Here is a 14,555-nt window from a genome sequence, read left to right as displayed (position 1 = left end):
TGGGATGGGCAGTGGGCTCACCAAGGCCTCTGGTACTGACTGTCTGGCGAGTGATTGATTAATTAATTCATGTAAAATCCTCCTCAATTTAATTCAAAAGGCACCAGAAGGACGATAAAATATTTGGATTGAATTTGGCTCTCTTTGATACATGTGTGCCTCTTTTTTTCTGCGTGACACAGTTTGTGAATGTATTTCTTTGTTTGAATTTGCTATTAACAAATATGCGCCAAACGAGTTTTCAGCTCGAACCACATCATTAAAAACATACATAGAGAAAGGTGATTCAAAAGCTTGAATGATATGTATAAGCGCCCTGCAATGACATAAGGTGGCCTCTAGAGGGAGGCAGAGCACAATATCATTCAGTGGCAGGACCTTTTACACAGCGATTCTCTACAAAACTCAGTGAAGGTTTTATTCAAAGTCTCTGTCCATCTTTGCCCTTTTGTCAGTACAAATGTGATCACTGAACATGGAAAATATTAATCAAACAATGTTTATTTGAGAAAGAATTTTTTGATTTCCACTGGTACAGTCATAATGCAACATCAGTTTACAGACTTTCCTCAGATTATTGTGAAAAGATGCCTTTGGTACAACACTTCATGACTGCTTTGTCTTCCAGTACTTTTTTTAAAACATTCCAGCGCTTTTCAATATTTGTGTGTTGTCATCCCTTTTTTCACAGTAACGCATATCAATAAGAAAATTCTAAACAGAGCTTCTCTCATATCCCAACATCACATCTTGATGATGACAGTGCACATCAGTAGTCACCATGCCTTCCCAGGGTCTCTATGTCCAGTGCATTAAAGTTTGTATGACTGCACAGTCATACTGTCCTCAGGCCAGCGGTACGAGTCAACAACAAAGTCATCATAGTCAGAGCTGTAGGACAGTGAGCGTATATAGGCTCCTTTGTCGGACGGTTCAGGGCGAAGTGTGGCCATGTTGTGCTTGTAGGCAAACTCCATGATCTGTAACACACAGGTTTTCATTGTTTCATATAACTGGACCCAGATATGACAAGATGTATCTCTTGCACTGTGTGCATCTGCTGAGCTCACCTTGACTGCCAGTTTGAAAGAGACATCCCTGATGGTGCTGAGAGGAGGATACAGTCTTCCCTCTGCCAGGTCCTCCTCAGTCCACCAGCTGAGCAAGAGCCTGTTTCAAAGCAAAGAAAGAGCAGGTACTAACAGAGAGCACAACAAATTGAAAAGGATGCATATAGACTATAGACTGTGTGAGTGAATGTTTTACCTCTGCTGTAATCAGGAATATTTCCTCATTAATGTGCGGTAATGAGCAGGCAGTGACTCCCAAGCCCACACCAGGGAAGATGTAGGCATTGTTTCCCTGACCAGGGTAGAAGGTCCTCCCATCAGGCAGCGTCACGGGATCAAATGGACTACCACTGGCAAAAATGCCACGCCCCTGCATCACAGAAAAGTATTTATAAAGTATTTACAATGCCTGTTTTCATTAGGGATGATCAAAAAAATCCTTCAAATTGGACACGGATTGGGATGCACAGTCTTCAGCACCTCTGTGAATGTATAGCACTGTTCAGCAGTACATTCAGCTTTGCTGGTCGGGTTGCTGAGGGCAAAGATGATGGGGCGTTCATTGAACGAGGCCATGTCCCTGATGATCTGCTCAGAGAAGGCTCCAGCAACAGCTGCTACACCTGGGACAGAAAGCCAGTAATGTGCTGTTTATTCCATTTGGCAGCTTTTAGTCGTTTTAGTCTTCATTTTCAGCATATTCAAAATGACCTCACATTCTCACTGTAGTCTACAAATGCATTGGTGACAGATAACATTATACAATGTTTTACCTATGATAGCTGTAGGTTTCAGTTCCCGCACCACATCCTCCAGTTTCTTCATCTGTGGGTGCTCATGTGCGAAACTCTTTTTCTCATGAGTCAGGTGGTCCCGACCCTAAGAATGAAAATTAAAGGTATTCAGTTATTATTAGAAACGTCAGAGAACAGAAAAAAAATGGGTCTGAGTTAAATATGCATGTTTATAACAGATGTTTGCAGGTTAAGTAAGGTACCTTGACAATGAGACCTTTAGAATCAACCATCCAGATCTTTCTTATGCACTCCTCTTTGGAGAGCCCCTCCTTCACCATGGCCATGGTGATCAGTTCAGCAATCCCCATCGCTGCCTGTGAGCAGACAGAAAGGATAAGAGTAGGATGGTGGGAGCTGATTGGCAGATTTAGTTTCACATGACTAATCCTGCCATAAAATCGCATCAACCTCACAAAAAGAATATTAAACCATAATGTCTTCTTTGTGTTAGAAAGTGCTGCTAACTGTGGTGAAGAGGATTGTGAACAGTCTTGATTAATGGTAATGAAATCACTGTACTGTTCACTAGTCAAGAGTGCTGGTGCTCTCTTTTTACAGCAGAATTAGGTATGTTCTGTCAGCATTAACAAGTCTCTTCTTCAGAATGAATTTTGCACCCACCTCTCCTGCTCCTTGGAACACGATGGTATGGTCGCTCATTTTGCTTTTGGTGATGCGAAGGGCGGCCAGTAGTCCTGCTACTGCTACTGCAGCAGTACCTGCAGATTAAGACAGAGGAACTTTAGTGCTTGGAGATAATGCAGCTTCACAGGGTTGTTTTTTTTTACCGCAACTCTTCCAGTTTTACATTCTGTGTGATAGAAACATGATTCCATAACCAAGCGGGACACATGGGATAAGAGACTTTGTATGCGATCCTGTCACATGATCACGTCATGTGTCATCCAATCTTAGCTGAATGATAACTAAAGTATGAGCTATTGCAGGACACCAAAGTGGTATAGAGCCCAGATATTGAGAGGTGAGGTGTGCATTTAACTTGCTGGGGACACTGCATCATTTTAAACTGCAAAGCCAAGCAAGTGGACAAGACTCTCAACATAAGTCAGCAGAGGCAGCCAGGAGAACTCTGCTTTGAGAGACATTTTTAAATAGAATCTAATAACTATTTTTGAGATTTTCTGACTCATTCTTATCAGGACTCAGCTTATCTTAAAGACCTCATAGTAACATATCACCCCATAAAGCAATCCTCTCCCAGACTGTGGGCTTACTTGTGGTTCTTGTGTATTTGAGCGTAGTCACATTTCTATAGGCCTAGGCTGAGGCTTAGTTCTACTTTACTAACCTCTTTTCACTCTCATTGTATTTATACATCACTCTGCATTTAATTATTAGTTATTATTAATCTCTGGGTCGCTTCGACAGCGTGTCTTTTGTTCTGTCCCTCTCTCCTCATCCCCAACTGGTAGCAGCAGATGGCAGCCCCTCCTTGAGCCTGGTTCTGCTGGTGGTTTCTTCCTGTTAAAAAGGAGTTTTTCCTTCCCACTGTCACAAGTGCTTGCTCATAAAGGGCCATCTGATTGTTGGGGCTTTCTCTGTATTATTGTGTATTGTATTGTATACTGGGTTTTTACTTTAGACTATAAAGCACCTTGAGGCAACTGCTGTTGTGATTCTGCACTATAGAAAAAAGATAAAATTGAATTGAAATGTAACTGAATTCTTTGTTTAACAACACCTTACAGAATCCAAAGAGGCTGTAAGTAGAGCAGAATGTGAGCAGGAGCAAACTTCAGTGCTGACTGATTATTGTTACTGCTTGTTTTTATTCCTATTGACTTAATTTTTTTTACTGTATTCAGTATAAAACCTGAAGTTAAAGTAGGAGTTTACTATCCTTATAAAAGTCTGACTGTTTTTCATGTGCAATTAGCTGCCCTCAGTGATGTAAAAGTAGAGACTGTGCCTCTGCAGTAACATTCCCTTCAGCAGTAAAAATGTACCTACAGCTAAAAAAAAAAAAAGCTGTCCACTTTTTACATAGCGGGCAAGCTGTCATTAACTTAAGTGTTTTTTTAGTCTTCTTGGGGGCTGGTTATTAAGGATGGATAATGAAAAGTCACACGGAAAACTTTTGGAAAGTTAAAAAAATACAAGAGCTGAAGGGCAGTTTTGTTTTGACATCTGGTGTTTTTCTTCAGCTTTTATCAGCTGTACTGACGACTGGTTTATCCGTCCGTGTGTGCGTGTGTTACCTTGGATGTCATCGTTGAATGTGCAATTACTTGTTGCGGGTACTTCCTCAATAGGCGGAAAGCGTTCACATTGGCAAAATCTTCAAACTGAATCAGGCAGGCCATTCCATACCTGTGAACACAAGAGCCGCATTACATCAGGCAGAGCCAAAACAGAGGATGAAAAGGAGCAGGGGAAGGAGAGTCGCTATCTTAACATCTCAAATTCAGCCCACACGTGTAAAGAGAGCATTTTTTTTCACTCCAGAGGGAGGTGCTCGGCAACAGCACTGCTGGCTTTTCGGTGCAAAAAGTTAACAACTGGTTGAATTCAAGGTCTCAGCTTACAGAAGAGCACTGCTTTGTAAAATGTACAACAGCTGGTCACAATGAGCTTCAGTGAGAGAGGTCAAACATCCAATAAAAGTCACGAAAAAGGTGAGATCGGAGCTAAAGAACACCGAGCAGTGTTGGACTCGGGCCACCCTATCACATGCAATCAACACAGGAGTCCGGTGCTTATGAGCTCCTACAAAAAACTTTAAACAACCAACCAAACATCAGCCCAGCTTTTCACATCTGTAAACAAGATATAGCAGCCAAATGGAAGTTTCCATGTCTTTCAGGGATTTCCTGATTTTTGGAGAGCAGAAAAAGGTTTGCAGATGTAGGAGAAGGAAAGCTTGGCCTGGTGTTTGTTATCAGCATACTCGAGCTTGTTTTTTTTTTAAAGTGTTACCCTTATTGCAGTCTTTGACACTTTGGATTATTTTTATGTTAATTTTTGATTTCTGCTTATATTTTATTATTGCTATATGTTATTTGAGTTCTGATCCTCTTTAGTTTTCTAGGGCTTTTTGTACCAGTTTAATTAGTATTTAAATTCTTGGTTTCCATTAAGCATCAGTTCCTAACCCAGCCATGGGGGGCTACAAGCCAGTGTACTCCTCCAGCAGTATTGAGCCCAGGCCTTGGAATCAATGTAGAGGGTTGCATCAGGAAGGGCATCCACCCTAAAATCTTTACTTAAAGCAGACATACAGATCATGAAGAATAAAGATTTCCATACACTGGTTAACAATGAACACCCACCGGTGCTGTTGACCAGCGGACAAGATGCTTTGGTGACCCCTAAAGGGAGCAGCCAAAATAAGTATTACGTTTAATTCTTATTCTGAGTTTCCTCTGTGTTATCAGTTAGTAAACTGGGTGAATGATGCTGCATTCAAAGCTGAACCTTATTGACAGCTCTAGATGATCCAGCTAGTGCTAAAAAGTCAGTCTATGCTGAAATTTCAAGGATATAGCTCCGTAGTCAAGAATCATGAACTTCTCTAATTTTTGTAAGAAACAGCTGTCACAATAGTTTTTTTCCTTTCTTTTTTAAGCATTTTATGTAAAATACAGTCTTTAAAATAATTTACACCAAATTATACTCTCTTAAAAAAGAAAAAAAAAGCATCTCTCATCCAAAAAACTTCAGACTCCTCGGGCTCAATGCAACAAGCCCACCAACTTTGAGTTACATCGCATGAATGGATGTCATAAAAGTGAAAAAAACAAATAAACCACACACCTGCCTAAACACAGATTCATGAATTTTAAATGAGATGGGCACTCTTACCTAAGCACACACTGTAAATAGCTGTGTTTTTATTTGCTCCCAGACATTCGCTTTGCTGCGTTCTTCTGTGAGGAAGAAGACTAAAACAGATACAGATGTATACAGTCACAGGTAGAGAGGCAGATAAAATATAGTACAATGAAGCTGAAGAGCTTTGCCATTCTATTTTATTTTGTAATGGTGTTTTAAGAAGACAGCTGGAATCTATAGTAATGATTGTGAAGCAGTAGCACATGAAGCTAGTAGCTGCTATCCGTGAATGTCCACTAACTCCACAAATATGCGGCTTTTTCTCTTTGAAGAAAAGTCTTGCACTAGGTACATTACAAGTAAGACCCTGCAGCAGACTTTGAAACTCTCACATTAACAAAAGATGTGTGAGATTACTGCATCAAAGTCCTGTTATGCGACTCTCTAAGAGCATTCAAGAACAGCAGAGAACTGTTTGTGCACTAAGTCAGTTTCAAGACCATAGGAACATTAGGAAAGGGTGAGGTTGTCCGAAAACCCATATGAAAGCAGAGCTCATGTTTCAGCAAACTGAGTGATGGAGGAAATTGGGGACAGGCCAAGCAAACAGAGCGGGTCTCTTCTAACTACCTGCAGCCCTGTCAGTGAACTGAGCAGAGAGAGAGGCCAGACATTTTTAAAATCCAAGTTCCTCACTTTCTTTTTTTCTGTCCCTCAGTCATTTCATAAAACCCCCATCTCGGACCACAAAGGTGTGAGATTGTCCTGCGCTGTTACGCAGACGTCTCACTGAAGCTGTTTCCCACTTGTTTCCAGTGGCTGCTAAACTGCTTAGATTTGGAGGACGGATGAGGATGGAGCTGAGCGGAAAGCGAGGCTGTAAAATGAACGCATGAGACGCAAACCTGAGTTCAGCTGTAATAAAACTCGATGTCCTTGTGAGAGAGTGGCATTCCCTTGGTCAGTGGTAATCCGCGCTGCAGCGCACAAATATCTTGTGCAGATACTGACAGTGTAGCCTGACTTACTGCCAAGACTACAGCAGTGCTGAAAGAGAGAAATGTGTTTTCTATAAAGCAGTGAGCAGCATTAAAGCACAGAGAGCCTGTGCAAAGAGGAGGGATAATGAGGCCAAGAAGGGAGCTATAAACTTTTCATTGTGTTTGGGCTTCAGGAAAAAGGAGACAGAGCGACGGGCAAGGATAGATGTGGCCTTGTCCCAATCGCCAGCACAGCGCCTCCTGGTACGGTTTGGTGTAACTCTCTGCCGGGAGAGGTCACACCAGGTTCACGTAAGAGCAGAGGGAGCGTAGTCCTCTGTGAGGGGAGAATAGTGCTCACTCAATGCAACTATTCTCACCAAACCGTCAAAGCGCTGACAGATTCAAGATCTGAATTCAAGACAGGTCTTTTGAGAGATATTTCAGAATGACTAAGCTGAAACACACGCATATTTATGTGCATTCACTGACCATAAACTACAGACTGACCTCTCTGTGGTTGTGGCAGAAAGAAAAGAGCATCTTCCTGCTCCAATAAAAGATAGTTGAAGTGTTTCTGACAGCATGTACTTGTGTGCTTTGCTTAAAACACAGCTCACATTGGAGGCGTTGTGAAAATCTGTTATATTTCTTGATGACCTGCTGAAAACCTGACAACGTACTGCTTTTCCAACTGAATTGAAAAAGTGAGGAAAAAAAACTGGAAAAGAAGCAGGATTTGCTTTATGTCAAGGGCATAAACCTAACCAAGCCCAGGCCCAACCCAAAAGATGAAAAAACACTCGGCATACTCCTGACTGTGCTGTGGAAAAATGCATTAATCTCTGAGCACAACTGGGGAGAGGTGCACAGGCTGTGCTAACGCAGAATGAGCCGTTAATGTACAAAAAACAAAATGCAGATGTTTAAAACAGAAGGTTCCACTGTGGATCCTGTGCCATCGGTTTGTTACGGATTGGCAGCAATTAAATTAATCATCATTCAAGTCCACTTTAAACTCAAGTACACCATCAATGAAACAGTCAGCGGGCATCAGCACTGGAAGAAAGAGCCGTAAAAAAGAAACAGGAGAGTAGTTAAATGCTGAGAACAAGGAGTGAAAAAGCTGGTATTTGAGGGCAACTCACATGTTGTTTTTAATTAAGTGTGTACTTTTTTAAACACTTAAAGGGCCTGTGCTTGGGTACAACACAAAAAAAGGTCAATGTAACGTTGATAATATCTCAGTGTCATTTAGTTTTACAGTTATTTGTATGAAGTATAATTATGAATCCTACTAATAAACGTAAAATAATTTATACGTTTCTTGCATTTACTATTGCTTAAAGTTCAGCTTTGAAATGCTGAAAGATGTAGTGCGTAAGAACATTACAATTCAAAATGAAGAAAACAGGACTTGCTGGGGAGGTTTTGCGACTTGATGCTCATCTACAATTATATAAAACAGTGACTTTTTTTTCCCCCTGTGTTTATTAAAAGATAGAGATGGATTAAGCCTGCCACTGGATAGGGGTGAAAGGTCATGTTTGGGTCTTGGAGCCTGTGCTTTGTCAACAGCAGTGTCTGTTCACAGAGTTTCTGAGTGTAGCAGAATATGGGCCTCGTGTGGAAAGACCCATCAAAATTGGGACAGGAGGGCAGGGAAAAATCAAAACAGCTGTTTAAGAATGTAAAACAAGACAGTGAAAAGTGTCAATTCTCCTATGGCTGAAACCAAAGGCTGTATACAAAAGATGGACTTTAACACCATGAACCAGAACAGTAGCTAACAGCAACTTGTGGCACATAGTCATTGTTTAGTCTGGTATAGAGTTTCAATATGAATTTTACTGTTTTATTTAAATCAGTACATTATTTTCACTGTAGAAGACTAAGCAAAGGACTGTCGTCAGCCCTCATATTTTACATACCATCCTTATCCTACACCACTGGTTGTCTCTTTTATTCCTTGATTATGCTCCTAGAGGTTTCTGATGCTGACTGAGAAAACAGGTTTTCAAAGCTATATTGAAGATTCTGCTATATTAGTGCTAGCTTTAGTGTAAAGCCAATCAATCATCAATCCTCCACTTCTACGATATAAATGATCATGTGAAGCAGGTGTTTTAGTCAATTTAAATCTATTAAAACAGGAAACAACCCACACAGGCAGTAAAGCATACAGCCCAAAGCTTTTTCTTTCATGGGACCAGGAATCTGAGCTACGGATTAGAAAAAAATAGGTCCTATTTTACTTAAAACCTTTTTTCCCCTGTGATTGTGACAAAAATGTTGTCAGAAAACGAAAAGGAAAGACTCTCAGCTCACTGTTTTCAGATTTTATAGTCTCTTGGCAACTTACTGCGAAAGCAGTCTAATATATTGAGAGTAAGTGCTTACGGCCAATAATATTAATGGTTTGACAGTATATAAAAAAGAGAGGACAAGAGCCGACAGACGCATTCCCATGTGGCGAATCACTCAGACGTTTGTGTTATGTCTGTATTTCTGAGGAGTTTAACGGAGTGACCCAGCTCGCCACCAGGAAATGTGATCTGGCTTCATCTGAGACTTAATGAAACTTGACTCTCCACTTAGAGGAAGTAGGTGGAAGTCATTTATGCTCGCACTGGTCGAGGAGGGGGGAGACTGAAAATCAGAGGAGAAGATTTGAACTTCTTTTGGTGCATTCATGATGGCTGCAAGGAGCCAAGGTGGACCTCAGCAAAGAAGGTCACGGACAACGGTGGCTCTGTCCAAAACACAGCTGTCGAACCAGTGTGCATACACGTGTGTTTGTGTACACACACACGGCTGTCTGCTCCCTCCGTCCCTACAGGGGTTTGTGGCTGAGGCTTAATAAATTCCAGCCCCTCTCACTCTCCAGAGAGCAAGCATCTCTCAGCACACATTATTTCCTCAATCCTGAGCCGTCATTAAAAAAAAGGCACATTCTGCATTCTTTCTATTTTCCTCTGTTGGTCCTTTTATCCTATATACGTCCATCAGTCTGTCTGGCTGTTTCCTTAGTCCTCCCGTTTCAAAAATTTAATATATTTTGATTGCCTCCTATAGTTTTTTGCATGCTAGTCAGAATTATCCATGAAATACCCTTAAGTCTATTTCTGTAAAAATACAGCACAGCCTTCCTATGAAATGAACAACACTATACAGTATGTCAGAGAGTACTTGGGCCTCCAAGGGTCTTTTTAATGAAGTCTCCAGGTAGGGCCCTAAAACTATTTTGGGCACACCTTGCAGGTCTCAAATGGAGCTCAAATACTTTGGCCTATCCATTGTCTTTCTCCCCCTCATACGATCCACGCCTTGCTGGTTATTAGTCTGTTTTTACTTTCCATAAAACTGACTTTTATCTGATTATTGTTGCCCTAACTGAAACAATCAAAGGAAAATTGTTTTCCCCATTTGCAATAATTTATGCTTGGCTGTATGGCTCTGTTCTGGGATATCCTCTCACTCTAAGCAGGTAAGCACAGCAGCAGCAAGAACAGAACAGCGTCAGTGACAACACAAACCAGATGTGGATGTGTGTGCATTGCATTGAATCATATGTGTTATTAACCTCTGTCTCTCTTCCACAGAATGTCTTTTATCCTGTCTTCCTTCTCTCACCCCAACCGGTCGCAGCAGATGGCCGCCCCTCCCTGAGCCTGGTTCTGCCAGAGGGTTCTTCCTGTTAAAAGGGAGTTTTTCCTTCCCACTGTCGCCAAAGTGCTTGCTCATAGGGGGTCATCTGATTCTTGGGTTTTTCTCTGTATCTATGAAGCGTCTTGAGACGACTTTTGTTGTGATTTGGCGCTATATAAATAAAATTGAATTGAATTGAGTATTTCAGTCGGCTATCTATTATATTAATTATACATTATTTAATATAATTCATTATCATCTCAGTGTGTTGGTCCAGTACAGGACTGAATTCTTGAATACAGCTTACTTTAGGCCTTTCCTTTTTGAATTCCTGTGTCTAATACTAAAATGGCACAGATGGCATCTAAATCAAACAATTTCCATTTACTTGTTTATCTCACTGGCTTCATCTGACTCTTATTTATTTTTTATTTTTTTGCCCAAATCTATCTTTTAAAGTAATGAACACTTTATTGTGACCTCTCTGGGTTTGGATAACTTTCTCTAGTCTCATTCAGACCACCACTGTGGACAACTGTGATTTCACAATAGACCACAAACTTGCACAAAGGGCAAAGATACTCTTTTGTGTCAACCCCATGTGGCCTTCGTGCTGGTGGTCACCACTGGTGATGGGACGCGGCTGTGACCCACAGACAGAACAACCTAAAAATGTGTTGTGTATCTGCATGCACTTGAAAAGTTGAGATAATTCTTAACGAATCCAACAGAAAAGATGTCTGCCCCCAACTTGGCTCTGTGGGACTAATATTTAAATTGAGATGCACTGTTTTGACACAGTGGAAGAAATCCAGGTTACACCAGAGTATGCAGGTAGCCGTCTAAAAGTAACAGCAGTACCTGAATAATCACAGTAGTTCAAAAGGAGCTGACCTTAAAGTAGAAAGCAGAGAAATTTAAATCTGTTTTGGGCTTTTTATGGCCATTTTTTAAATGGTAATCTTTTTTTTACTCGAGTCTAAAAAAGTTTAAATCAGCTTTTTAAGGAAAAAACCTGTAGAGCTGCAATGACGGTTGCAATGCAATGAAAGTGAATTTCTAAGTTTGAAGCAAATTATCAAAATGCTGAGCAGAAATGTGAAGTTCAGAGTTTCCGAACCTCGGCAGAGCTGTGGCTTACCCTGTGCTGTGGGTGTGTGCAGGAGCAATGAGATTATGAGATAATTACTTTCATTTCTGCTAGCAGACAAAAGCACCACTGAACCTGATTCTTTTGTGGAGTTGGGAGTCTGGCCTGAAATCAAACAGCGGGTTGCATCACCAACCATTTGCCTTCAAACTAAGAAGTATTCTTGAAACAGCGGATTAAAAAGACTTCTCCTTATTGATGATGAGTCAATCTGGAGTATTTTAGTTCACGTTTAGTTTCTTAGAAAACTAAACATGAATATTACTTAAAAGACTGCAGAGCTGTAATCATTCATTGAATCTCTGAGCCCATAATTATTCATTTTCCACCAATCTGGCTCCTTTGGGGAAAAAGCATTGCTGTTCCCTGTAGTTGGGAAGCTACCCGGTTATTAGAGTCGTGGCTTGCTGTTGCCAGCTGGAGGGGGCCCAGACCCAGACTTCTCCCTCTGGACTCCAGCCTCCCTGGGTTAGGATGAGGCTCTACCAGCCGTGTGTGTGTGTGTGTGTGGTTGTAATGGCTCCATGGTACACAGACATGTCTGAGACTCCAGTAAACACAGGAGGTACCAGTCCCAACAAGAAGCAATAGCACGTCCACAATAATTTTAGGTCAGAAAAGCAATAAACTTTAGCTCTGATAATACGAATCAAGTAAGTGACCATACAAGACACTACATAGTTCAGTGCCTTACTGTGGCTCCAAGTGAAAGAAGCCAAAGCTAACCACTAATAAGGTTTTGCATGTCAACATGACATCACAGATCTCAATTACAAATTCTCTTTGATTGGGAATAACACGACCAGATACTTTCCCTGCACTGGATTACTGGGGTAAACACACAGAAAAGGCACATTCCTCCACAAACCAGAGGTCTCCACCAGTTGTGTGAGCGTCTCTCACATCCTTTGTCACATTCTCCAACCATTTAGTATAAACCAGTTTATGACAAACAACAAAGCTTTCCCTTTATCCTTGAAAGAAAAGAAAAGAGCTCGATCTTGATTTATTAATAAGAAACAAATGTTTGTGGACAGGTCCAGAATAGTTGCTGCCTACTCAATAGCTAGTCAGCTGGTTTCAGTCATCTCTCTGAAAGAAACATGCCAATAAAATCAAAAGCTTCACTGACTCTCTGATCACTTTTCAATAAGCCAATGCTGCCACTCAGCCAGTAAGCAAGAGTTTTGATGAATATTTCTTAGAAACCTAAACTTCAGAAAAGTTCAAAGAAGGTGAATCAATGTGACTCAAATTCCAGACCCCTGAATCCCATGAAATTTGGCTGCATGGTAAAGCATGCACTGACCATGCTAAACTGCTTAACGTATTCCCTTTAAGAGCGCAGCGCGCTGAAATGGCGATAGCAGGCCCCAAAGAGGAAGTGGGCAAATGATAAATTGAAGGTAAATATGACTATACCTGTCTGATACAGCCTTCATAAATTCATCCAGCAGGTCATCGTAGGCCTGGCCTCGCACTCTCTTATGTCTCAGTCCAATGTAGAGAGGGTCTTTCAGCAGAGCCTGTAAAATCACAGGAAGGAGAGGAAAGGGCAACACATGAGAGAAGAACGTAAAAATCCTAGGAAGACTGAAGCTATGCAAAATAGCACTCCTAAACTGATACTGCAGAACCAGAGATATTGCCTATTTTTTTTACCCTATTTCTTTGTCAAACTATGCAGTAGTTTGGGGGTTTTTTAACTAAAGATTGTAAAAGCGAATCCAATTAAAAATTTCCACTTTTCCATCATCTAGAATGAAAGATAACACTGATGGTAGAGACAAATGAAACTAAGAATGTAAACGTGTGACTGCGTGAGCTATAAAAAACTGTTTTCTAAATGTACAGCAGCTAAACAGTCAAAGGGACCCTTCAGGCTGAGGAAATGAAGGATTGACCTTTGACCTTTGAGTGAAGTGATAAAGCAAGTATGTGTTTAAGAGATGGGGATGAGAGGGTGACACTGTTGTGTGGTAGGTGAACCAAAATTCCTCACTAGAGTGACAGAGTGCCCACAAAGTCTGCTTTGATGCATCAGGGTATATTTCACCTGAAATGTGACATGGTCAGGGATGGAGGAAACAAATTACAATTGCTCTCATGTCCGTAACAAAGCTGATTTTCGTGGTGTGCACACACAAAAATTAATTGGTAGGAAAACCTCTGTAAAACACTCTTCAGGAGAATTCATGAGCTCAGTTGCAAGTTTTCAGGTCATGAAGTTCATTTTGGTAAATGATCAAGTAAATGAGTAAAGTAGTACTTTTTAAGAACAAACATGACAAAATGTGTTTCAATACAAAATAAGATTTAAAAAAATTGCTTATTGGGTAACGACTTTTCAGCTTGCAATGGTCCTTATTTTCATAGTCAGGCCCTTTCCCATTTGTAAAGTCTATTTCAATACCAAGATGGCGACAGTGAGAAACTGTTTTATCATTAATGGTTTGTTTTTTGTATCTCGTGGTCCACTAAACGACAGCTATCTAGTTTGCTTACTTAAGCCTGAGTTTACACCTACCACCATTCTGGCTTGATTTACAACCTGCTTCAGATGATAGATACTGATGGGTGAAGAGAACTCAAATTTAAGACATTAGTAATAATAATATCCTGTGATAACAAGTGCTGAACACAAGAACACACAAGAACACAACCTGAAGCACAAATTCAGGTCTTTCATCCTCCAGCATGGTGCACCTGTCACATGCAGTGTCTAATAATACAAAAAACCAATTTCTAGCTAAAATCTACACGTGCTGCACTCTATAAACACTGACTTAATTTGTGATGACCAAATTTGGGGGAACTGGTCCACAGTGCAGTCTTGCCTCCGCTGGGACAGACGACCTTTACTTATGGAAAATGTATAATTAAAGGGTGGCACTACGATTCAATGCGGCTTGGAGAAGGGAGAAGCCACCTTTCCATGGCAGGGTCGATAGTCACCATGTCCAAGAACAGCTCAAAAAAGCTTATTTAAGACAATATTTATTTGAAGTTGACAAGTCATTTCCTGGCAGTGGTGGCCAAGTTCAACTGTAACCAAAACAAGCAAAACATTTTCATGTGGGTCCCACAAGAGTTTCTGATATCCCTGATATCCGAGGGA

At 40.9% G+C, this 14,555-nt stretch overlaps 1 protein-coding gene across 1 annotated transcript in view; it reads right to left on the bottom strand.

Annotated features, from left to right (window-relative positions):
• Positions 1 to 483: 483 nt before the first annotated feature.
• me1 (malic enzyme 1, NADP(+)-dependent, cytosolic) overlaps positions 484 to 14,555 on the bottom strand; it is a 77,975-nt gene continuing 63,903 nt past the window's right edge. The window contains 11 exon segments of the mRNA XM_085177290.1: positions 484 to 980; positions 1,071 to 1,151; positions 1,153 to 1,170; positions 1,267 to 1,440; positions 1,551 to 1,693; positions 1,844 to 1,949; positions 2,068 to 2,181; positions 2,489 to 2,586; positions 4,087 to 4,111; positions 4,114 to 4,198; positions 12,860 to 12,963. Of these exon segments, the coding sequence (XP_085033416.1) occupies positions 813 to 980; positions 1,071 to 1,151; positions 1,153 to 1,170; positions 1,267 to 1,440; positions 1,551 to 1,693; positions 1,844 to 1,949; positions 2,068 to 2,181; positions 2,489 to 2,586; positions 4,087 to 4,111; positions 4,114 to 4,198; positions 12,860 to 12,963 (1,116 nt within the window). The 3' untranslated portion in view covers positions 484 to 812.

Source organism: Neolamprologus multifasciatus, chromosome 11 (assembly GCF_963576455.1).
Source record: "Neolamprologus multifasciatus chromosome 11, fNeoMul1.2, whole genome shotgun sequence".
Classification (NCBI taxonomy): domain Eukaryota; kingdom Metazoa; phylum Chordata; class Actinopteri; order Cichliformes; family Cichlidae; genus Neolamprologus; species Neolamprologus multifasciatus.
Note: the sequence above shows the minus strand (reverse complement) of the source record. Positions and strands in the feature narration are given on the sequence as shown.